The sequence below is a fragment of the Protopterus annectens genome, chromosome 13.part0 (genome assembly GCF_019279795.1).
Source record: "Protopterus annectens isolate FY-2018-M chromosome 13.part0, PAN1.0, whole genome shotgun sequence".
Classification (NCBI taxonomy): Eukaryota; Metazoa; Chordata; order Ceratodontiformes; family Protopteridae; genus Protopterus; species Protopterus annectens.
The window spans coordinates 608946268-608971333 of NC_056747.1; the positions used below are offsets into that span (position 1 = coordinate 608946268).

Sequence of the window (25066 nt, forward strand, 5' to 3'; positions counted from 1 at the left end):
AGAGGTATGCAAACCCTTTGTTGCCCTGTTGTTGGGTATCTTCTGCTAGCCTCTAGTGTTACAGTGCCATGAAAGCCAGCAAGTATATACTTGTATATTATTTTTTAATAGTGTAGGTGTAGGTTTTCATTGTTTGTTCTTAATCTGCAAGAGTAGCTCACCAATGGTTTGAGGGAGAAGGTGGTATTGGGAGGGGGGGGGGGAGTGGAAAAAGTGCTGTACTTTATCTGGGCTTGACATCATTACATGTGCAGTAATAGGTATGTGTGTACACCCTTCCATGTTCAGGAACTTCCTAAAGTGTTGCCAAACACTTGTGTGGAGAGGATGAACCTAATGAGGGAATTGGCCTATCAAGGAGCCCTCGTTGGTATGGTAAGAAAGTATATATTATTCTTCTTGTTGAGCAGCCTCTGGATGCCTGTGTGGTTAGTCTTGCAGAAGTGAGACGCCACACCCAGTCATCAACATATTTGCTTTAGGGGAGAATACAGCCCTCTTCCCTTTTCTGCTTTATTCATTGGGGTATGGGGAGCAGATACGTGGATTCATTCCCTCCCTTTGCAAGACATGACAAACTTGCTGAGAGCAGAATGGATACATTACCTGTGATTGGCTGCAAAAGACAAGCCTATCTACTGTGCTATATAATTGCACTTAAGATCCTACTTTCTTTCCAGCCATGTGTCCCTCCACCCCTTCTTCACACATAGTACACTTTTGTGGGCTTTTATGTATTCCTTGCCCACTTGTTATTCTGTTGCCCATTTCATGGGTCCAGAATGCTGTTTAATTTAGTACTTTTGCATTTCCAGGAGGTCGTTGATGCCTAATATCTTCTTCCTATACCCTTCATTTCTCCTTTGTACTTTCTGTATGGGATGAAACCTTCCCATCTCCCTGACATGATCTTAACTTTTTTGGCTCCTAATTAGATGAGTCCCAGCTTCTGTAGCTTTTGGTGCTATTGATTCTCCTTTACCTTTTACTAGCTTCTTATTGCATTTCTTTAGAATTCCTTCTGGCTGTCAGATTTCCCTGTGCTTGTGTGGCTTTCAGAAAAAGCCTGTCCATCTTCCCCAGCTGAAACCTCACAGCAGAGTTGCTGTGGCTGTGTTGCAGTGTTATACATCTATCTGAAATTAACTTCCTCTACCATCTTTCTTTTCATTTGGTTAACCTTTTGCAGATGTTTCATTAGACTCCCCACCAAGCCAGTCTTCTTCCATTCTTGCACTTATCTTTGTTTTTAGGACCACATCCAGAATTTTATTCTTTCTGTTAGAATCCTGCTCCATTTGTCTTACCACTTCATGATCTTAGACCTTAACTAGCTTCTTCTGTCTGTCTTGGAGATCAGAATCTTCCAGGCTGCTCCTGACAGATTCAGACCCACTTGGGTGTAACTTTCTTCTGCCTACACTGATCCTTCTCTCTTGATGAACCTGGGGGCTTGTACACTTAATTGATATACCAGCATTCACCTCTTTTTTACCTTAACTGCCAAGGTGCTTGCCCTAGTTACTGACCATGACCACTTTTGTGCCCTTCTCGTGTGTTGGTGTTCGTTCTACTCTTTGCCAGTACCATATCTGATGTCTTTACGTACACCACTGTCACTCCTTTGTATTGTTTGTAAACAGCTTTTACATCTGCACCTCCATGTCCTACCCTGTCTTGATATTAGCCCATATTTGTGTGATAACCTCAGTGTCCACCCCCCCCCTTCTGCATTGCTACTTGCAACACCCCCTCACCTTCCTCTGCAGGCTGCTCATGTAGTAGTACTGCTACCACTCCAATGGCATAGAAGAATTAAGCCCTTACAGCAGCTCAGGTGACTGACAGTAGTTGGCAGGGAGGATGAGCCTGTCTGTTCTGTGAGGTGCAGGACTATGGTGATGTAGGCAGATCACTCATTAAGCCCTGGAAGAGGCTGGGGCTTGGAGTGATGGAAGATTGCTCATGCAGGATGACCAAGGAGGAAGGACTGCCATAGGACTCTGGAGTGACATATCCACACAGGCCTCAACTCATTCCGTACTCAGCCTCAGAAGAACAAGTTCATACAGAGGGTATGGACAAAGAAAGCCATAGCTTGTATTACAGCATATTTATGATGATGGCTGCATCCCACATTTCCAATTCCTTTCCCACCAGTCTGCTGAGGCAGTTTAAGCATTGGGGGTTAGTGTCAGGGGACTAAGAAGAGGATCAGTAGGAACAGCATGAAACATCTGATGGTTATCAGGATTCACACCAATGGAGTTGGAAAAATGAAAACAAAACAATAGTACCCAGCCATGCTTCTTCTTACCCTTGTTTGTTATTCTGTTTTGTGCCTGTTTTTTTCCCTTCTGACAGTTCGAGTAACTACCTTCCGTTCATATTGATTGACACTCCCCTCTTCATCTTAATTTAGAAGTATAGCTATTCGAATGCAAGTGTCCAACCCATGTAGGATTACTGCTTTCTCTTTTGGGATAAGATAGTCCCTTCCTCATATAAAATTGGTCTGTCTGCCAGGTATCATCCCCAATTCCAGTTCCTTTTGTGTGTCTGATGTCCTTCTCCTTTGTCCAGTGCCACAGCCGTACTTAGTAATATTCTTTATCAGTTTGATCACTGCTGACTCAGGTAATCCTTCTCCAGATTCCAGCTCCAACCCCTCCCCCTCATTCTCGCATCTCTCTGACACTTTCCAGACCATGCTTGTTGCCTGCTGAATTAATTTTCTTCTCTGACAGGTTGGTTTATTTTTATTGACTGGCTTAGTCCACTAAACAAGTACCCTATTTTCAAGGGAAACCTGGGGTGTATCCATATTCATCAAGGATACCCACACCTCTAGGTTAGTGGCACAGCACGATGCTTCAGAGATCATCCATGTGCAATTAACAACGGGCAAAACTGCAATTCAAATTGCAGCTTGCTATAGATCACCCACCATGTCCCAGGACCCCCATTCCATATTTCTGGAAACACTGGGAAACATAAAGGTCCTACCAAATACCCTGATATTGGGTGATTTCAATTACCCAAACATTAACTGGGAGAACTACTCAAGTACTAACTCCCTTGCCCAACATTTCCTAGAATTTATAAACTCAGACACCCTGGATCAACTTTTCAACACCCCCACCAGAGGTGACAACATATTGGACTTGGTCATCACCAACATGGACGACCGGTGTTCCACACCGGAGTTCAACCTCTCGCTGGTTAGATCTGACCATAAACTAGTCACTCTGGATATCTACATTCCACCCCCACCCCCAGTCAAAGAAACCACCGTGAAAAACTTTTCAAAAGCAAACTTCACGTTACTGAAGGCCGAGATGGAAAGTTTCAAAGTCCCCATGCTAAAGGATAACGCTGTCCGAGCTGCAAAATCATTTACTAATGCACTCTACGGGCACCTACAAGAATGCCTGGATCGTGCTGTCCCAAGCAAAACCAAGACTCACCCCTCCAAGAAAAGGAAACCAGGCTGGTGGACCCCTGCCATAAACAAGCTATACAATAGGAGGAGGAAACTAGTACAGAAGAGAGTAAAATCTCAAGAAGGGAAGACATCCCTGATCAGTATCAACGAGAAACTACGATCCCTCATAAAATCATCCAAGGCTAGCTTCGAAAGAAAAATTGCCATGGACTCCAAAGATAACCACAAGGTATTCTTTAGCTATGTCAAGAATCTAAGTGGCAATTCTCAGATCTGCTTGGAATTAGTGCAGAATGGCACAAAATACACTGAACTGACCGATATTACCAACATCCTGGCAGACAGGTTCAGTGCAAACTTCACCCCTCTCTCACCCCCAAAAAGGGCCAAAACCATACCAGAAGAATGTAGTGCCCCTGAAATCACAGACACTCAGGTTAAAACAGCCCTCTCCAAAGCCAAAAACACAGCATCACTGGGACCGGACGGTGTCCCAGGCTGCGTCCTACACGAGCTTAAAGATGAACTAACCACTCACCTAAACACACTGTTCAAACTCAGCCTCTCCACAGGCTACGTGCCCATAGAGTGGCGCACAGCAGTGGTTATTCCGTTCCACAAAGGTGGAGCCACAACAGACCCTGGGAACTATCACCCTATAAGCCTGACTAGCTTGGTCTGCAAGACTATGGAGTATGGGTATGGATACCCAGTTCGGATTTAAGGGCAAATCATGCCTCCTAAACCTGGTGGACTTCTTTGAGACAGTTACCAAGGTTATAGACGAGGGAAAGGTGGTCCACACAGCCTACGTAGATCTCGCAAAGGCCTTCAACACCATTCCCCATTCTGGTATTATAGACAAGCTCACCAGCCTGAACTTAAACCCCTACGTCACGAGATGGGTTGGCAACTGGCTCACGGACAGAACCCACATGGTAAGAGTTGCAGGAGCTAGGTCTGACTCTAAACTGGTTACAAATGGCATTCCCCAAGGCTCAGTCCTAGGACACTTCATGTTCGGCATATACTTCTCAGAGATACAGGTAAGCACAGGAGGTCTATGGTTGACCAAGTTCGCAGGCGACTGCAAACTATGGGTATAATTGACTCTACGGCTGACACAGACATCCTCCAGAAGGGTCTCACTGAGACAGAGACCTGGTATCAAAACCATGGCCTCAAGCTAAATGCCAAAAAGTGCATAGTCATCCCCTTTGGAAAAACTACCATATAAGTGGTAGCCTTTAAATGCGGAAGATGTAATAAGGGATCTGGGGACCCAAGTAGATAGTAATCTCTCCTTTGATAATCACATTGCCAAAGTGGTTAGGAAATACTTCTATGTGGCCCACCTAATCACAAAAGGGTTTGCATCCAGATCAAAAGAGGTCATTGTGCCCCTCTACGCATCACTTATCAGATCCGTCGTAGAGTACAACGCCCCATTTGGGATGTACCTTACAAGACACCTGCAACAGCTGGAAAGACCACAGAAGTACCTCACCAAGAGGATCACTGGCCTCAAACAGATGCCCTATGCAGCTCGACTGAAGAAACTCTAGCTGTACTCGGTTGCATACCGCCTACTCAGAGGTGATCTCTGCCTGACATACAAGGCCGTGTCCAACCCAGAATTGATGAACATGCTTCACCTAAAGAAAACCATATCCCCTCGAGCCACACTCTGTAGGGATCTAAACCTCACCACAACAATAAATAGGACATGCTGGAGGGATAGATTCCTGTCCCAGAGATTTCCCATGCTCTGGAGCAAGATTCCAGTCTACATTAGGCAGAGCTCCTCGCTAACACTCTTTAAGAGAAACTTTGACAAGTGGATGGGAAACAGAAAATTTACACCGGGGATCACTTCAGTGGCTCTGCTGGACAGAGGCACAGGGAACTAATCTAAGGGGGCGGCAAAAGCCAACACATTCCAGCTAGGCTTATAAATGCCTTTGGGCAGATAGCCTAGTACGTACCTATGAACCTATTTGACCTGGAGATCAGGAAAACATTTTCCTGCTTATTTCAGTAATTGGAATGGGAGGTTTTTAGTGTCACCTGAGCTACTGCCATCTCAGGCAAATGAGACCTTGTTTAACATCTGGTCTATCGGTACCTCAGGAGTTGCAGCAGCATTTTATTCTGCCAGTGGGTGGTAAAGCATCCATTGAACCACGTTGCTGTATACAGTTCATGTACTGTGTGCTGTTCTGGAGGATGACAAGGAGAGTAACATCAGGCTGATGGAAGAATTCTGTTTGAAAGCTACAGAATGTGTGTAGAATAAACAGAAAGGAATATAAACAGAGATTTAATGTAGTTAGAGGACTTCTCATTATAGGCCAGAAGGGACAGGCAGTGATGTGGATGTGCAAGTCGCTGTTGAGTTGTCATTGAACTAGAAGGCAGACAGGCTAAAGATTATAGAGGCCATTTGCTACCAAGATCTGCTGTTGCCTTTATGTGGAAGGGATTGTGGACCATGGAGTGATGGGTGGCGGAGTAAGACTGTGTAGAGACACTCGGGATTAAGGTATAGAATGGAGGTGGAGTTAAATACGCTTAAAATGGCAGACTATATAGGGTAATTAACTTTTGTTATCAAACTAATGCAATTTGTACTTATTATCTTAGTGTATAGTCCTTTCAATTTGTCATAGTTTGTTAGCTTCTCATAGCTGCTTAATAGGTTCATCAGTCGGTACTAGGCTATCTGCCCGAAGGCATTTATAAGCATTACCGGAATGTGTTAGCTTTCGCCACCCCCTTAGATTAGTTCCCTGTGCCTCTTTCCAGCAGAGCCATTGAAGTGATCCCTGGGGTAAACTTTCTGTTTCCCGTCCACTCGTCAAGGTTTTTCTTGAAGAGGGTTAGCGAGGAGCTCTGCCTAATGTAGATTGGAATCTTGTTTCAGAGCATGGTAAGTCTCTGGGACAGGAATCCAGCCCTCCAATGCATCCTATTTATTGTTGTGGTGAGGTTTAGATCCCTGGAGCGTATGGCTCGAGGGGATATGGTTTTCTTTAGGTGGAGCATGTCCATCAATTCTGGGTTGGACATGGCCTTGTATGTCAGGCAGAGATGACCTCTGAGTAGGCGGTATGCAACCAAGTACAGCGGGAGTTTCTTCAGTCGAGCTGCATAGGGCATCTGCTTCAGGCCAGTGATCCTCTTGGTGAGGTACTTCTGTGGTCTTTCCAGTTGTTGCAGGTGTCTTGTAAGGTACATCCCAATGGAGCATTGCACTCTGTGATGGATCTGATGAGTGATGCATAGAGGAGCCCAATGACTTCTTTCGATCTGGATGCAAACCCTTTTGTGATTAGGTAGGCCACATAGAAGGATTTTCTAACCACTTTGGCAATGTAATTATCAAAGGAGAGGTTACTATCCACTTGGGTCCCCAGATCCCTTATTACGTCTTCCGTATTTAGGGGGCTACCACCTTTGTGGTAGTTTGTGGGCACTTTGTTTTTTCCAAAGGGGATGACTATGCACTTTTTGGCATTTAGCTTGAGGCTATGGTTTTGACACCAGGTATCTGTCTCAGTGAGACCCTTTTGGAGGATGTCTGTGTCAGCCGGAGAGTCAATTATAGCCCCTAGTTTGCAGTCGTCTGCGAACTTGGCCAGCCATAGTCGTCCTGTGCTTGCCTGTACCTCTGAGAAATATATGCCGAACAGGAGGGGTCCTAGGACTGAGCCCTGGGGAGCACCACTTGTAACCAGTTTAGAGTCAGACCTAGCTCCCGCAACTCTTACCATGTGGGTTCTGTCCGTGAGCCAGATGGCAACCCATCTCATGATGTAGGGGTTTGTCTTCATTCTGGTGAGCTTGTCTATAATACCTGAGTGTGTAATGGTGTCAAAGGCCTTTGCAAGGTCTAGGTAAGCTGTGTGGACCACCTTTCCCTCGTCTATAGCCTTGGTAACTGTCTCAAAGACGTCCACCAGGTTTAGGAGGCATGATCTGCCCCTAAAAAGCCGAACTGGGTAGGGTACAGTGTTTGGAGGTTTCCAATGTCTCTGTTAATGAGATCCATGATGATGTGCTCCATAGCTTTGCAGACCAAGCTAGTCAGGCTTATAGGACGATATTTCCCGGGGTCCATTGTGGCTCCACCTTTGTGGAGTGGAGTAACTGTTGCTATGCGCCACTCTGTGGGCACATAGCCAGTGGAGATGCAGAGTTTAAACAATATGTTTAGGTGAGTGGTTAGTTCATCTTTGAGCTCGTGTAGGACTCAGCCTGGGACACCATCCGGTCCCATTGATGCTGTGTGTTTGGCTTTGGAGAGGACTGTTTTAACCTGAGTGTCTGTGATTTCAGGGGCACTACATTCTTCTGGTATAGTTATGGGCCCTTTTGGGGGTGAGAGGGTGGTGAAGTTTGTACTGAACCTGTCTGCCAGTATGTTGGCTACATTGGTCGGTTCAGTTTATTTTGTGCTATTCTGTACTAACTCCGAGCAGATCTGAGAATTGCCACTTAGATTCTTGACATAGCTAAAGAATGCCTTGTGGTTATCTTAGGAGTCCATGGCAATTTTTCTTTCGAAGCTAGCCTTGGATGATTTTATGAGGGAACGTAGTTTCTTGCTGATACTGATCAGGGATGTCTTCCCTTCTTGGGATTTTACTCTCTTCTGTACTAGTTTCCTTCTTCTATTGTATAGCTTGTTTATGGCAGGGGTCCACCAGACTAGTTTCCTTTTCTTGGAGAAGTGAGTCTTGGTTTTGTTTGGGATAGCACGATCCATGCATTCTTGTAGGTGCCCTTAGAGTGCATTAGTAAAGGATTTTGCAGCTTGGACAGCGTTATCCTTTAGCATGGGGGCTTTGAAACTTCCCACCTCGGTCTTAAGTAACGTGAAGTTTTTCTCGGTGGTTTCTTTGACCAGGGGTGGTGACAGAATGTGGATATCCAGAGTGATTATTTTATGGTCAGATCTAACCAGCGAGGGGTTGACCTCTGGTGTGGAACACCGGTCGCCCATGTTGATGACCAGGTCCAATATGTTGTCACCTCTGGTGGGGGTGTTGACCAGTTGCTCTAGGGTGTTTGAGTTTATAAATTCTAGGAAATGTTGGGCAGGGGAGTTTGTACTTGAGTAGTTCTCCCAGTTAATGTTTGGGTAATTGAAATCACCCAATATCAGGGTGTTTGGTAGGACCTTTATGTTTCCAGGAATGAGGGGTGGTGGTCGTGGGACATGGTGGGTGATCTGTATCAAGCTATAATTTGAATAGCAGTTTTGACCGTTGTTAGTTGTACGTGGATGATCTCCGAAGCATCGTGCTGTGCCACTAACCTGGAGGTGTGAGTATCCTTGATGAATATGGATACTCCCCCGCCTTTTGTATTTCCGTCCAGGTTTTGTGGCCGAAATGTATGGTATGAGTTGTAGCCTGGTAGTGCTGGGGTGCTGTCTGGAGCCTTAAACCAGGTTTCTGTTACTGCACATATATCGATTTTCGCCATACTGAGGAGTGCCTCGAGTGCGTGCATTTTGAGGTGTAGACTTCTGGCATTGAGTAGCATTACCCTCAGTTTTTTGTTACTTGTGCTATTTACGGCGGTGGGTTGTTCTTTTGAGCCTTGCCTAAAAATGGCACTATGGGGGTGGCAAGAGTCTTGGCCAGTATTCGAAAGCCTAAGGATGACAGGTGCAAGCCATCTCTAGTGAAGCAGCATGGCTTGTCGAGCATGTCATCCCAGGCTGACAGACACTGGATCCCCTTTGAATGACACCAGAAGCTTAGCCAGTTGTTGAAATTGATAATTTTTTCTCTATACTGTGGTATCATTCTTGGTGAGGGCAGGATGCTACTCAGGCTCAGGGTCATACAGGTCTGGGCTACGTGATCAGAGAGCTCCTCCATGTCTCTTTCCATTTAGTCCGGGGAGGTACGGCTCAGGTCATTCACACCAACATGGACAATGACAGAGTCATATTTCTACTTGTTCTGGAGTGACCTGAGTGCTTGTGTTATGTGGCGGATCCTGGCACCCGACAGGCAGCCAACAGTAACCTTCTCCTTGTTCAGCCTAGAGAGTGGGACGTCAGTGTGCCTGACTATAGAATCATCTATTACTAGTATGTTGGGTATGTTATTTTGCCTTAAGGGCTATGATTGTGTGGCACACTGATTTTTTGAAGTATGTGTTTCATGGTTTGTGTTGGGTGGAGGTTGCTTGGATATCTGCTTTGTAGGTCTCTGTTGCTTTTGCAGATTTTTATTTAGAACCTCCAAGTATGTTTTTGTGTATTTATGTTTGTGTTTTGTCGGTGCTGGTTTCATAGGTCTATGTGAGACTGCTGGTGTGATGCAAGTAATTCCCTTCTCCTCTTGACTGCCTGGTCCAGTCTTGGGTTGAGAGAACTTAGCCTCCAGTTTGGCTATATAATTGCATCTCTTGCATGTATTAGTGTTTGGTGGATGGAGGAGTGGATTGTCTGTGTACATGAGGCAATTGTAACATCTATCAACTCTTATTTGACACACTACAAAAGGTACAATCCTTCTACACCCATGCAGACAACCTTATTTGGTGACCCTCTGATAGGTTGTGTTCCGTGTGGCCATTGCAGTGCATGCAGACACATTTTTAAGGCTAAAGAATTTACTAGTTGTAATACCTCCAGGGTATATCAGATAAAAATTTTTGGTAATTGCAGCACAGAGTGGGTGATTTTTTTTGGCAACTTGTACATGTATGTCTTTCTATGTGGGCCAAACTTCCAGACCATTTAGACATTGGAGAAGTGAACACCTCAGCGCCATTAGAACCCATAAAATTACAAATGCCTTGTACAAACATACCATGATTCACAAAACCGCACAATTTAAATTTACTATCATTGATAAAATTGACATGCACAGAAATATAAAAGCTGGCTGGTATGACAGATTAAATAATATGGAATCCTCATGGATTACCAGGTTAGGAGCTTTATTCAGACCTGGTCTAAATGAAATTTGCTAGTCATTTGCTGCCAGCTTTTGATTATGTTTTATGTGTGATCTTTGAAATTTCTTTGCTAAGGAATTTACTTTGTAAGTACTTATATTTTTCATTCTTATTTACAATTTTGTCCATTATATTTTTTTGTTTGCATGTATCTTTAATTTTTTGAATATGCATACACGTTTAAGTTTTTGGATATTAAAGAAGATACCAGGATGTGTCATCTATACTTTTGTTTTGCACTGAGGAAGGCTGGTTATATAGCCGAAACCGGTTTGCAGTATGAAGTTTCTATATTTGCCACAATAAAATTGATTTAGGCACTTTTTCTCCTTTGTGCTGGATCGTTTTTGACATTTTTGCAATTGTAACATTGCCTCAAAATGCCCAGATTCACCAGTTGGACCGGAGAGTACACCTGAAACTGCCCTTTGGACATGCCTGGATAGGTACAATGAACTGTTTTACTGATTGGCTGGTAAAGTCGAATAGAGAGCCTTGTCCTTCTCTACAGTATAGGGGGGGGGGGGTCTTGTGCGAAGGTTTATTAATGCCTGCTATGAGTTTTGAGCAAGTGCCGGTATGAGACGTGAATGGTTTGAGTGCTTAAGTTGAAAGTTTGTCTAGTTCCAAGGGAGAAATTGAAGAGTAGACTTTGTGGAGCTGGGAATAGTTGTACCCTAGCTACCCTGCGCACAAAACCATGCAAATGCTGGTTTTATAGCATGGAAATGAAAGAGATAGAAATTAGCCCAAAATGGCCAATAAGCTACTAATTTCTGGGCTGAAACCACTCCTCCAGGGACAGACATGCTCAAAGCTCCCTCTCTCGCAGTGAACAGAGAAACTTCCTTCTATCCAAGTATGGTATGGGGAAACACAGAAACTTGTAACACAGCCCTGAATTCAGCACTAACCTGAAAACTGGACTATACTAGCTTAGAAAGGCGGGAAAACAAGTATATATATATATATATATATATATATATATTTTCCAGAAAATAAAGCAGATACAATAAAAAAAAACACTTTACATAAATGTGGGAATTTGACTCATGGAATATCAAAGGGCTCCAGAATAAGAGGAAAAGAAAACTTTTCTTACACCTCATCCTGAAAGCGAAATCGAACTTCATATTGACCCAGGAAACTCATTTAACACTTGAACAATGGTCAGAAATTAGAGAAAAAATGGATAAGGGATATCATAGCTTCTGAAGGCAAATCTAATAGTGCATGGGGTAGCTATAATAATTAAAAACCAGTTCCAAGATAAAATTTTAGAAACCGGAGTGGACAAAGAGGGGGAAGATGGTGCTATGTAACTATTCTAACTCCAAATCTTCCTAAACCTCTTCTCGTCCTTAATGTTTACACCCCTTGTAAAAACCAACACATTTTTCTCGCCTCATTATAACCTATCTTAAATAAATTCCAGGATTATTACATGATCCTAGGTGGAGACTGGAACACAAATCTAAATCCTGACAGACAAAACAAGTACAAATATAATACCTAATAAACAAGCTCACCTAGCACTAAGAGAACTTATTCAGGATTACAAGTTATATGACCCCTTTAAGTATGGAGATAATCTAAATAAAACCAACAGAATCACGTTTTACTCCCAATGCCACAAAATGTGGTCGAGAATAGATTTTCTTTTAAATTTCAGACTCATTTATCAAACTAGCCCCGAAAATGACCGTACACACTAGATACCTCTCGGACCACTCCAAAATTACTTTAAACCTCAATGGAATCACAATGAATAACACAATGAAAAAAGGTTACAATTGGTCTTTGAACCCCAACTCAAATCAACCCTATCTAACATTTTTAACCCCCAACTACTGGTGGATATCGAATGGACGGCAACCAAAGCCCAAATCAGGGGAATACTTATTAAAAAAGCATCCTACTATAAAAGTATTCATCTTAAAGAAGAACAGGACTTAGAAGCCAAAATTCAAAAGCTTGAGAATGACCTATTAACAAATTATAATACCCAAACTGAATCTGAAATCCTGAAACTTCAAAAAGACCTATACCTATTACATAACAGCAAACTATCCTTTTATGAAACCAAAATGCTAGCTAACTATGCTAACGAAATACAAATACCATCGCGAGCACTGGCCAGAATCATAACCCAAACTAAACATTCCTCCCAATTATCCGAAATACTCTATGAAAATATCCATTACACGAATATTGAAGATATTAATAAAATCTTCGAACGAATATATTCGCAGACCTATGGAGATCAAACATCAATAGCCTCCAAAGAAGAAAGAACAAGTTTCCTTCAAAGACTCGATTTCCCGAAACTAGATTCAAAACAACAAGAAAGGTTAACTGAACCTATCTCTGTCAGTGAAATAACCACAACTGTCCACCAAATGAAATCACATAAAGCCACAGGCCCAGACGGTATCACAGTTAAATTCTACAAAACCTTCTCCCCTATCTTAGCTCAAATTCTGTTCCATATACTGAACTATATAATAAACAATAAAATTAATGACCTACACTTTAATGCATCTAAAACTATTTTTATACTCAAAGATCGAGCTGACCCAAAAAACCCAGATAGCTATAGACCCATCTCACTATTAAACATTGACACCAAAATACTAACATCCATACATGCAAATAAACTGAAAAAATTACTAGATAAAATTGTCTCCCCTGAACAATCTGGTTTCACAATACTCGGACAAACAAGTGATAACACACTAACTCTTAATACTCTAATATCCCAGGCTAATCATTATAACCTAAACATATATGCTCTAATTATTGATGCTCATAAAGCCTTTGATAGAGTAAATATAGATTTTCTACTCCACACCCTATTTTAATATTCCACAAAAATTTATCCAGATCCTGCAAATTATATACAACAAGCCTTATGCATCTTTATATATCAACAAAACTTGGTCTAACAGAATTTCAGTTAAAAATGGAACCCGTCAAGGATGCCCTCTATCTCCTATACTCTTTAACGTATATCTTGAACCACTCTTCTTAAATATGAAACAGAATCTTTACCACAGCCCCCCAATACTATTTAACACCAAAATCTTCCTCTCAGCCTTTGCAGATGATTTGAATATCTATTGTACCACACCAATCTCAGATGTAAGCAAAATACTATCGACTATAGAACACTTCTCAAAGATATCAAACTACAAATTAAATCTTAAAAAAACTAGCATATTTACTTTAAAAACCCCTAAACCATTCTTGCTCTTACCACTAATAGGAAAAATAAAAACAAAAGAGATAATCAACTATTTAGGCATCACTTTCACAACAAACAATAAAGATTTTTACTTAAATATAACTGAAAAATTGCAAAATATTATTTTCGAACTTAATAGATGGAAAAATCTAAAACTACCTTTCCTGGCAAAAGTCTCAGTAATTAAAATGAATGTATTACCCAGATTACTTTATATATTCATGACTATTCAGTTAAACATACCGAATAAATTTTTTAGACAAACTCACACTGCTTGCAAAATTTATATGGGAACCAAAAAAGAAAAACAGAATCTCATACACCAAACTTTCGATCCCAAAAAGTAAAGGTGGTCTAGACCTTCCCAATTTCAAGACGTATTACCTAATTACACACGCTAATAGAGTAGTGCAAATAGCTGAATATTTATTTATTGTTTTATTTTACATTTGTTGACCGGGAAAAAAATCCGACTGGATACATGTCCATTTTCAGCGGAGGCCTAGGGAGAAAAGCTCCACATTTAAGTTAGTTTACATACAAGAGAGTAAGACGGCACATAGCAATACAATAGGTTATGATCCAAATCTAGAGAGGAGCAAGATCAGATAATAAAGTCATACATTGGTTATACTAAGTACAGAGAGAAAGAAAATGGAGCATAACAATACAATTGATTATATAAAACACGAGAGGAACACAAAATCAGGTCATAAATTCAGACAGTGAAAAAGCAGTACAGAAAGTTACCATTTTTCGATTGGCCCCTTAGAGAGGTATAAGGAAAAAAGGTGCTTGGGTGAAGAGATAGGAGGAAGTAGAGTACCCTGTGGATAAGGTAGGGAGGAGAGAAATATTTAAGATAGCTATATAGAGGGGGGTTTAGTCCGGATGTGAGCATTGGCATAGCCAGTGGGACTTGAAATAATGGAATAGACTTTTCTTAAAGTGGTGTAAGGAGGTGATGGTGGTGATACTAGAGGGAAGGGTGTTCCATATTTTGGCAGTGACATTAGTGAATATAGCATCCCCTCCTGAGTTATTGGATTTTACTTTTTGAATAAGTGGTATGTTAGAGGAACGTAGTCTGTTTAGATTAGTATATGGTATGACTAGGTTCTTTAGTGCTGGGGTTTTATCCGGATATTTTAGTATTTTAAATGCTTCGATGAGTTGGGATTGTTGTAGGAGGTTTGGAAGTTCTATCCCAAAGAATAAAGACTGGTCCTCGATGTGGATAATAATATACCAAATACATATCAAAAGCTTGGATATCAATCCCAAAGCCTTACTATTTCTAAATACAAGTTTAATAAAATTGTGCAAACTATTAGAACCCCTTAACACTCCATCTCACTAACTCAAAAACTCTTCAAGTATCTAAATCTGACTCAAGTTATGATGCTGCTACAACCCTTACACAAAAATCCCAACCTTAAAATTAACAATCGGTCTCTAAACCTGAATCCCTTTCCTAAATTAATTAATATAACTATCCAAGATATATACCCATACATTACCGGTTCTATACAAGAAATAATGAATCATTTGAACCTCCCCAAATCCTATTTAGTGATTTTAAGGCAAATTAAGGAATTATGTACCGGTTATTTACAAAACTGCAACATAAGCAACAATGATATAACAACCTGTAACTCACTATGGAAGACCATCCTCTCAACTAAAAAATATATCACTAATACATGTAAATTATTCAAATACATTAAATTCCAAAAAGATTTGCTTGTCTCGGACTATTGGAGAAAGAACAATCCATCCATCAATACCCTTCAACTAAACCAAGCTATTAACTTAACAAATAAATCCATACCTCTTAAGAAATTGGCATTTACCCAACTGATGATCTATAACAATGCATGTTTCACACCCGCTATCTTACATAAATTTAACTCTACGAAATCCCCTCTTTGTCCTCACTGCAAAATTCAAACGACTGATATTCTCCATTTATTTTGGAGCTGTAAATATTTATTTAAACTTTGGAACTCCCTTAAATTCCAATTAGAAAAAATGGGCTATCAAACATCCACACTCACCTGGGAATTCACTGTTCTACATATCCTACCAAACAACATCTCTAAAACTCAAGCAATTACTATGATCAATATTTTCTCTTACTGAAACTCTCTATAGCAACCAGTTGGCTTAACCTAAATAACATATCCTGGGAGAATTTTAAGTTAATGGCGACCAAACATCTTTTAGCCCATAAAATTTTAATCGATAAGGGAAATAAAAACATCAAACACAGGAAATGATGGGAACAAATCTTCAATATCATTCTTGCCTAGCTCATGACAATGTATCAGACTTAAATACAAATAAGAGATCCCATACTAAACTATATTCATAGCTCAAGAAATGTTCTTCTTTTCCCTCTTCCTTCCTTTTCTAAGGTATACTTGCAATCACAAGAATTCTCACTGAAATGTAACAATTTTTTTTCTCTAATATTGAAAGCATCTATGTGTATAGTGTAAATAAAATTGGTTGATTGTTTTATTTCTGTTTGTACTACCCTCAGTGTATAACAACTGCTTACTGTGAAGAGGTCTTACCTCTACCTGTTCTATTATGTATGATATTTTAGATCAATGAAAAGAATGAATAAAAATTATTGAAAAAAAAAACACTTTAAATGCACATAAATGGCTATCACACTTGAGTGTGTAGCCTACAACAGTTAAACAGGTAATTTAAACACAAAAACGACTTTGTTAAAGTGCAGGCAGCAAAATAAGTACAATATGTAGCTGAAACAAGCTTTTTAAATCACAGAAACTAGAAGATTGACGTTTTAGGCGGAATTAGCTAAAGGCAGCAAGAAAATGCAGAAAAATGATAAATCACTCCAAAGTCCCTCTTTTGTCTCTCTGCTGCTGTAGAACTCTGCAGGGCACCAGGCAGGAGTTTGCCGAGCTGTATACTAGCACAAAAACCTTGCAAATGTGGGTTTTATAGCAAAATGAAAGAGATAGAAATTAGCCCAAAATGGCCAATAAAGTACTAATTTCTGGGCTGAAACCACGCATCCAGGGATTGATAGGTTGCTCAAAGCTCCTTCACTCACAGTGAACAGAGAAACTTCCTTCTATCCAAGTAAGGTATGGGCAAACACAGAAACTTGTAACACAGCCCTGAATTCAGCACTAACCTGAAAACTGGAGTATACTAGCTTGGTAAGGCAGGAAAACAAATATATATATATATATATATATACACACACACACACACACATATATATATATATATATATATATATATATATATATATACACACACACACACACACACATATATATATATATATATATATATATATATATATTTATTTATTCTTTTCAGAAAATAAAGCAGATACAATCAAAAAACACTTTAAATGCACATAAATGGCTATCACACTTGAGTGTGTAGCCTACAACAGTTAAAACAGGTAATTTAAACACAAAACTGACTTTGTTAAAGTGCAGGCAGTAAAATAAGTACAATATGTAGCTGAAACAAGCTTTTTAAATCACAGAAACTCTAGAAAATCGATGTTTTAGGCGGAATTAGCTAAAGGCAACAAGAAAATGCAGAAAATGATACTTAATCACTCCAAAGTCTCTCTTTTGTCTCTCAAGCTTTTGTAAAATTTTGGCACAAGTTCTAAACATGTTAAATTAGATGATTTCATAGAAGGAAATGAAATGAAATATTTTAATCTGGGTGTAATACAAATTACTAATACCAGTATTTCCCCTTCTAATGTAGTTACAGACTGGTTTATCATGTTCCAGTATTAAAATTTCATCTATAAGTCGTCTGTAACTTTGAGTCATTGATAGTAATTTGGTGCTTTCCAAGATGTTCAAGACATTTGTTTTAGTTAATTTTGTAGTGATCCCTCCTAAGTTCCACTTCTACCATCGGTGCGAGTTTACTGTTGTAGTCCACGCCACCGCCACCTTTCTTTGAATCCTTGAACCAAGTTTTCCACATCTGACTTTTTTTTCTCTCTGATGCTCTTCCAGTTGCTGTGACTTCTGTTTAGAAGATTAATCCTTATTTTTGAACTTGTTTGATTTTCCATAGGAAATGTCCCTTGATGGTCAGGTTCTACCTGAAGTGTTTTTTTCCTTTAAATGTAAGCTGGTAAGGAGATGTGGTCTGTGAAGTAGAATTAATTATTCTGAATAGTGCTGCCTGCTTTACAAAAAATATTGAACTCCACCTTCTGAAGAAAAAAAGTGTTTCATACTGTAATTTTTAAATGGTTAACTTTATGTTGTTTTAATAATGTTTGCTGCCTCAAAGAAATACTCAGGCATGTAACAACACCAGCATTCTTACAGAATGCTTGCATTAATTTTGGTTGGGCAGCATCGTCATTGGTTGAGACCTTTTTACCTGACAAATACCTCTTCAAGCAGACCTGTCCTTGAGGCTGTTAATGGCTTAACAAATTCCTACCAAGCTGTCTACTGCTTTTACCAGTAAAGACTGTGCTAAAATGGCATCTCCAGTGATGTGGTACAAGTGTGACAAGTTCACCATAGCTGTGGTTCTCTGAGAGTTTGCTCCTGCAAACTTCTCTCTCTAGCCTCAGTTTTTTTCTTTTCAGAATGCAGATTATACTTATTCCTGTGATTTGGATTCCATTTCATTAGCTATTGCTTAGTTAGAAAGAAAAGAAAACTTTAGAAAGATCACTAAGGAAAACTGGGACCTCCTGTTTATACTGATGTGTCCACCAGTCCAGGTGACATCTGTGAAAGCTGGCTGATTCAGTTCCAAAACATGCCAGTTAGCAGAGCAATAAATAAGGTATCTGCTGTAGTAGCAGAGTTATAAATATTCTTTGTTGCAGTGAACACATTGCATTATGTCATTTATGATTTATTTTTGTTTGAAAGCTTATGGAAAGTGGATGCCTTTTGTGTAATCCTAGTATAGTAACACACATCATTAATCCACCAAATTTTTGTTTTATAGGTGAACTCTGAGCCAGCTGTTCAGCCTTTACAAAGTTCAGGTATGTTTGTATTTGTTTCTGAGTATTTAATAAGTTATTGGACATTTGTAACATTTTGTTTCTGTTGATCTGTGGAAAGATTTATGAGTGTGCAGCATTCTTCAAAAGTAAGAGAATATGTTTTGGTGCAGTGCATTTTCCCATTGACTGAGGAGTCAGCATTTTTTAACTAATGGCAATACAAGAAGAGAGAAGATTACAGACCATTTTCCTCTTATTGTATGTTCTTCCCTCCTTTTGCTGACAGCTTCTCTCTTATGCAAAGCCTGAATATATTGCTTCCATGTGTCTTGATGTGTTTGTTATTTACTCCATTTCTTGTATAGTGCCTCATTAGTGTAGCTTAAAAGAGTAAATTTTGTTTCAGCCGTGTAGCATCCGAGTGCAGCCTTTCGGTGTCTTGACATGGTTTTTCTTCATGCATATTTCTTAACTTCTTAAGATTCATTATAACTAGGTTTCAGAAAATTATGTCAGTGTCCTCCTTTCAAAAGGGCATTTTTTATGCTTCCCTATCAATGGCAGCCTTAGAAACCATAAATCTGAGATTACGCAAGGACGAGACAGTGAATTGAATCTACTTTGAGGAAGTACGGCTGCTGGCTGTGTGTCAAAAAGGTTAGTACTGAGACTGTTGAAGTCTGTATGTGGGAGAAATATTTGTATTGTGTTAAGTCCAGTTTTGCAGGAATGGATGTCTAACTTTAAAGTAATGTTAATGTCCAACTGGAAGAAAAAGGAATAGAAGGAATTTTGGGTGATGGTTTATATTAGGACACACCAGGATGAGCAGTATAGAGCACCACCCCTGGTGTGATTTGGGCCCAACCCTATAATGTCAGACTTCTTATGTTTTTCAAGTAATTAATGTTTGTGTGAATCAAGTTTTTTTTTTTTAACAAGACAAGATAAAAAAGCAGTGTAATGTTTATCAGGGGGTTAACTTTCCCTGAATCCCCAAAAGGGACCGCAAGGCACTTAAACCTCTGTAAAACTGGGGGATGCAGATAGGTAGCAGCCCCCTTGCGGTGGATGGGCGTGGCTGTCTTTCACTGACATTAAGACAATAATATCTGTTAGTGTTTCCATTTTTTCTACTTTAATTATTTAAAACATTAAAATTTTTAGGAAGGTTAAAGAATTAGAATAGCAATTAAACAAAAAAACATGCCAAACACCTGACAGAGCCATCAGGTTGCCATTCAAGTCAGCACCACCCAAACCTTTCTCGAAGTATGATGGTGTGTCCTAATATAAACAATCGCCAGAATTTGGATTGGTCAGAATATGCCATCTTAGATTCATTATACACTAATGCATTGGTGGGAAGTGGTAGCATAAGTGGAGGGGGAACTTCAGGGTGCTTATAATCAGATATCTCACAGAAAGCAACAGATGTGAGGATACATTGAAGATGGTTGGTGCGATAGCATTAACCACAGGAACCAGAACAATTTCTGTTAAAATGGTTGGAGAGGCCACAGGTCTTATAATGGAGGTCTTCTCTGTGTCAGATAACAACAGAAGTGGTGCAAACTCCTGTTAAAAGCTGCCTGCAGAGTAGTTAAAGAAACTTGTAGAGATGTTATTTTGAGGAGCCCTCTGCAGTGACTGACAGAATCTGTTTTATGTATAGATATTATTTTGAGAGATTATCTGCAGTGGGTGACAGCTGAAATCTTTTCCTGGGAGATGTCTTCTTAGGATATTTTTCACTCTTTAGCTGTCATGTTTTGGGCCACCTATCCTGCGATTTGTACATTCCATGGTGTCACTTGTCAGGTGTGGCTACTCCTGACCTCAAGTTCCTCATTTCTTTTTTATTGCTTTTGAAGTATAGATCTTGGTTGTTGTATGCTTTGTAGCAGTATTCTCACATTTGGTGCCAAAGAAGCCCAAGCTGTCAATACTGGTGAAGACCTGCAGCAATGTTGATCTGATGTTGTATTTTCCATCTGGATCCGAGACTGGCCACATTCCATATACTTCAGCCCGTCAAGCTCTGCCTCTTCTACCTGTAATCCCTCACTCCTCAGGACAACTTAAGATCTCATTTGCCACCATTTTTGGATAGCAGTGTGGTTGAATGCTCCTGCCAGGGTGTACTTGCTCTAACTTATTGCTTAGTTATTTCCTGGGTCCTCTACCCTGTTCATAGGTGAATACTAAGCTAACTGCTCTGAAGAGCCATTTTAAGCCTAGCCAATAATCCAAGATGAGAATTAAACCCTGCACTTTGAGGCTATGAGGTGAAAGACCTTAACCTTTATGCCAAATCCACCCACTCTTTTTTGTATGCTATTAGATAGCTAGTATAGTATTGTTGTTTACTAGTACTTGGGAGTGAGGATTTTAGGTTAGAGTTTTGTTGTTAGTGGGCTTTTCCTGTCTAGTACATAGCTGTAGGTGTTTAGGATTTTGTAGTGTGTTGTTTAGTGGGTTAACCCTGTTTTTCTTCAGTAAGGATAAGGGTTTCAATAAATGTATGGACTGTGAGCACAATTTCCCCTCCTAGGATGCACAAGCCTGGTGTGCCTGTTGCTTATGGGCCACTCAGTTGGATTTCCTTTGCTTGATCTGTGAGGGTTTCAGTACTCATATCGTGAATGAGAGGAGGGCCAAGCTGGTTGTCAAAGGGCTCCTTCCGGCAGGCAAGTCCTTTTTGGCCTCCTCCATCTAGGGGGTTATGGCGAATCAGGGTCATACAAGCTCCAAGGATCACAAGGCTGCTAAGAGGGACTGAAAACTTTCAGCCCTCTTCTGTTTCTCTTACACCTTTGGATCCAAAGGTCCCAACACCCTTGACTCCCCTCAGCTTCAGCTCTGTCATCGACACAGACTCCTCAGAGCCAGTCACCTTCTGCACCATTTGTGGGGAAGGCTTTGTCTCCCACCATCAATGTTATGAGCCCTTTCCTATCTAAGGGTGCTCCTCTATTGCTTAGGGGCTGGCCAGCTGAATTTCGCTTGCTTGATCCATGAGGATTTCAGCAGTCATACTGTGAACGAGAGGAGAGCCAGGCTGGTTCTGAAAGGGCTCCTTCCAGCTGGTGAGTCCTCTTTGGCCTCCTCCACCTAGGGGAATATGTCGGATCGGGACCATATAAGTTCCAAAGACCCCAAGGCTGCTAAGAGGGACTGAAAACCTTCAGCTTCCTCTTTTGTTTGTACTGCTCCATTGGATCTAAAGGTCCCAATTCCCTTGGCTCCTCCTCGGCTTCGGCTCTGTCATTAACTCTGACTCCTCGCAGCCAGTCACCTTCACCTGTCTCCCATCATCAGTACTCCGAGCCCTTTCCTGTCTAAGGGTACCTTGTGTAGTAGGACCTTTTCACTCTTCTCTCCATTTACCCTGTGGGTATCCTCACAGCAGTTATCCTCATCTCCACCCCAGATCTGAGCTTCTCCAGTTCTGAGATGAGGTCATGTGAGTCTCTGTGCCTCCTGTGCATTCGTTGGTGTATGCCAGTAAGTAGAAACGTTTTGCTTACTGACTACCTCCAAGGAGTGGGATCCTTTTTCAGCCCCATAGAGGTTGTTTTTGACTTCCTGGTGGATTTGTTCCACTTGGGCTGTAGTTATTGTCCTATTAAGGTGCAATTGGCAGCCATTTCTAATTTCCACATTGGTGGAGATAATATGCCTTTAGCAGTCCTCAAAATTTCCAAGGCTTTCCTCAATGGTACGTGTTTGTTACTTCCTCCAGTCCAGGATCCTGTCCCTCAGTGGGATTTGCCTTTCATGCTACAGGTGTTGGCTGTGCCTCTCTTTTAACGTTCTGCTACAACTGCCTTGCAGTTGTTTTCTTGGAAGATTTTATTATTGGTGGCAGTTACTTCTGCAAAGTGGGTGTCAGAGTTGCACGCCCTCTTGTCAGTACCTCTTTACTTGTTTTTTCATAACGACAGGGTTCCCTTTAACACAGACCCCTCTTCTCCTCCTAGGGTGCTGCTATGGTGGTGGCAGTCGCCACTAAGAAAGAGCTAGCTGAGAAAAGCTCTACTGTCCATCTGCCAAACAGGGAGTCTAGAGCAATGGACAGGTTCGGCAAGCAAGTCTATGCTTCAGTCACTTTCATGCTGAGAGTGCTTAACTACTTGGCACATTTTACTTCCCTGTAGTGAGACCTAGTTGAGGAGCTCTCTGAATCATTGGCAGAGACCATGCCGACAGAGGAATTTGGAAAGATTTCTCCGAAGCTGGCCACTCTTTCTTCCCTTGCCAATTCGTCCATGAGGCTCATGTCTCACTCAGTGGAGGGTACCTCGTGGGGGGCCTGCACTGGCATCACTGTATGCAGACATGCCTGGATGAGGCTTTGCGGAGCCCTTTAAGGCATCTTTTGTCAGTGGTCCCTGTGACAAGAGGAGGTACTGCCAGCACAGCTGTCTGGAATTTTGTAAATAATTATATATAATTTGTGAATATCAAACTAATTTATATAAGATGTTTTGTGTTACAAACATATTAGAACTGTATGTCATGTATACCAAACTGCTCTGTACAGATGTTTGCATTGAAAAGTTTTTTTTAAAGTACTTGTACTTAAAATGTATCCACAGTATGTCTTACTGGAAGAGAACTTAAATGTACATGCACTGTTTTAACTGTTATATAACTGTATATATTAACAGAGAAAATTGGAGGGTTAACCTCAGTCCAGCAAACTTTAGAGAAAATATTTGAAATTAAATTACTCTGGAGACTAATTTGACAGATTTCAATGCAGCTAGAGACACAAAATCTGTACTTGGAAGCTTTCTGTATTATCTTCAAAGTGAACTAATTGCTACTTTGGAAGCATGAAGGAATGTAATTGTTTTATGACTTCCGGCATCTGCCAAACATCTGAGCAAAAGCCCTTGTATGACTATTTTTACAGGTAGATGCTAAATACTGCCAGCTTCAGCAGTGGGAGTTTGTGTGAGAACTAGAAGTCAGATGACCAGAAATGATGTCATTCTGCAAGCTATCCCAGCAGTAATATTTTACATATTATTTTGAGGAGACAGGACATTCTGCATTCTGTCTTGGGCCTGACAAGAAGAACCATTTACCACATCTGCCTTGCTCTAAAAGTAAGTTACTAGGGAATAGTATAATTCTCTTAGATATATTCAGGAATATAGCAAAGCTTAGTTTAGATATTTTTATTTATTTGTGTGAGCCTGTACTGCAATGTTATTTTAAGTATTTCCTGAGGTTTTGAACTCTGATGTCACTGTGAATGTATATTTAGTCTTGTCTTGTTCTTTTTATTATTTATTATTAAATATATTTAAACCTTTCAAAAAAAAAAAAAAACTGCGGTGGTGGTGCTGTGGTAGCGCTGTCGCCTGATAGTAAGATGTCCCGTTCGATTCTCAGCTCGAGCGTGTTCTGCCTGGAGACATGCATGAATGGGCATACCTTCGTTGAAGGTTGTGCGTCAGGGCTGGCAACTCAGCACATAAAAATCTACTGCCAATCATTAGCGGACCGGAGTTCCGCTGTGGCGACCCCTAACCAGGAAAAGCCGAAAGACACGACAAAATTGTGGCTAATCTGTGTAGATATATTTAAGTTTTGACAGTATTTGCATATTTATTTAGTGACTCTGTGTGGGCTACTGTATATAGCCTTGTTTTTGGTCAGACTACCATTTGTGTTAATATTAATATTCTTGTTGTTTCTTTCGGCTTATCCCGGTTAGGGGTCGCCACAGCGGAATTCCGGTCCGCTAATGTTTGGTAGTGGATTTTCACATGCCGAGTTACCAGCCCTGACACACAACCTTCAACGAAGGCACGCCCATTCACGCATGCCTCCACACAGAAGACGCACTAGCTGAGAAATCGAACGGGACGACTTCTTGCTGTGAGGCAACAACGCTACCGCAGCACCACTACCGTGGGTTGTGTTAATATTACACAGTAAAATTGGACACCCTTTGTTAAGGGCCTTAAGGTAGCTGACAGGAGTGACTAGTGGCAGTGAAAACTATCTTATAGTCTGGGCAGAAGGTGGCATAGCTAGTAAACCTGTGCCAGCCTTTCCCGTGTGTGTGTGTGTGTGTGTGTGTGTGTGTGTGTGTGTGTGTGTGTGTGTGTGTGTGTGTGTCTGTGTGTTAGCTACTTGGGCAGGGACACAAAGCACTGGTTGGACAGAGGGTGCTGGAGGTCTTGGCTTGGTCACTGAGCTGAGATCTCAACTCTATAGCTGTGCCAGTGGGGAGTCTTATTGGTGATCTGGAGGAAAAGGGTGAAACCAGCCCCTGACTGACTGTGGTCTCTGTGTGCCCTTAAGGGAAATTGCACTTGATGCCGAGCGCTGCATCTGGAAATACTGTGTGTTTACTTGTTATCCTGTCAGTGAACATCCC

At 40.9% G+C, this 25066-nt stretch overlaps 1 protein-coding gene across 1 annotated transcript in view; it reads left to right on the plus strand.

The window, feature by feature from the left end:
* The window catches only part of SKA2 (spindle and kinetochore associated complex subunit 2), a 994265-nt gene that overhangs the window by 639061 nt on the left and 330138 nt on the right, over nucleotides 1-25066 (plus strand). Inside the window, exon 5 of the mRNA XM_044054275.1 lies at nucleotides 18666-18705. Coding sequence (XP_043910210.1) covers nucleotides 18666-18705 — 40 coding nt within the window. The remainder of the gene's footprint in view (nucleotides 1-18665; nucleotides 18706-25066) is intronic.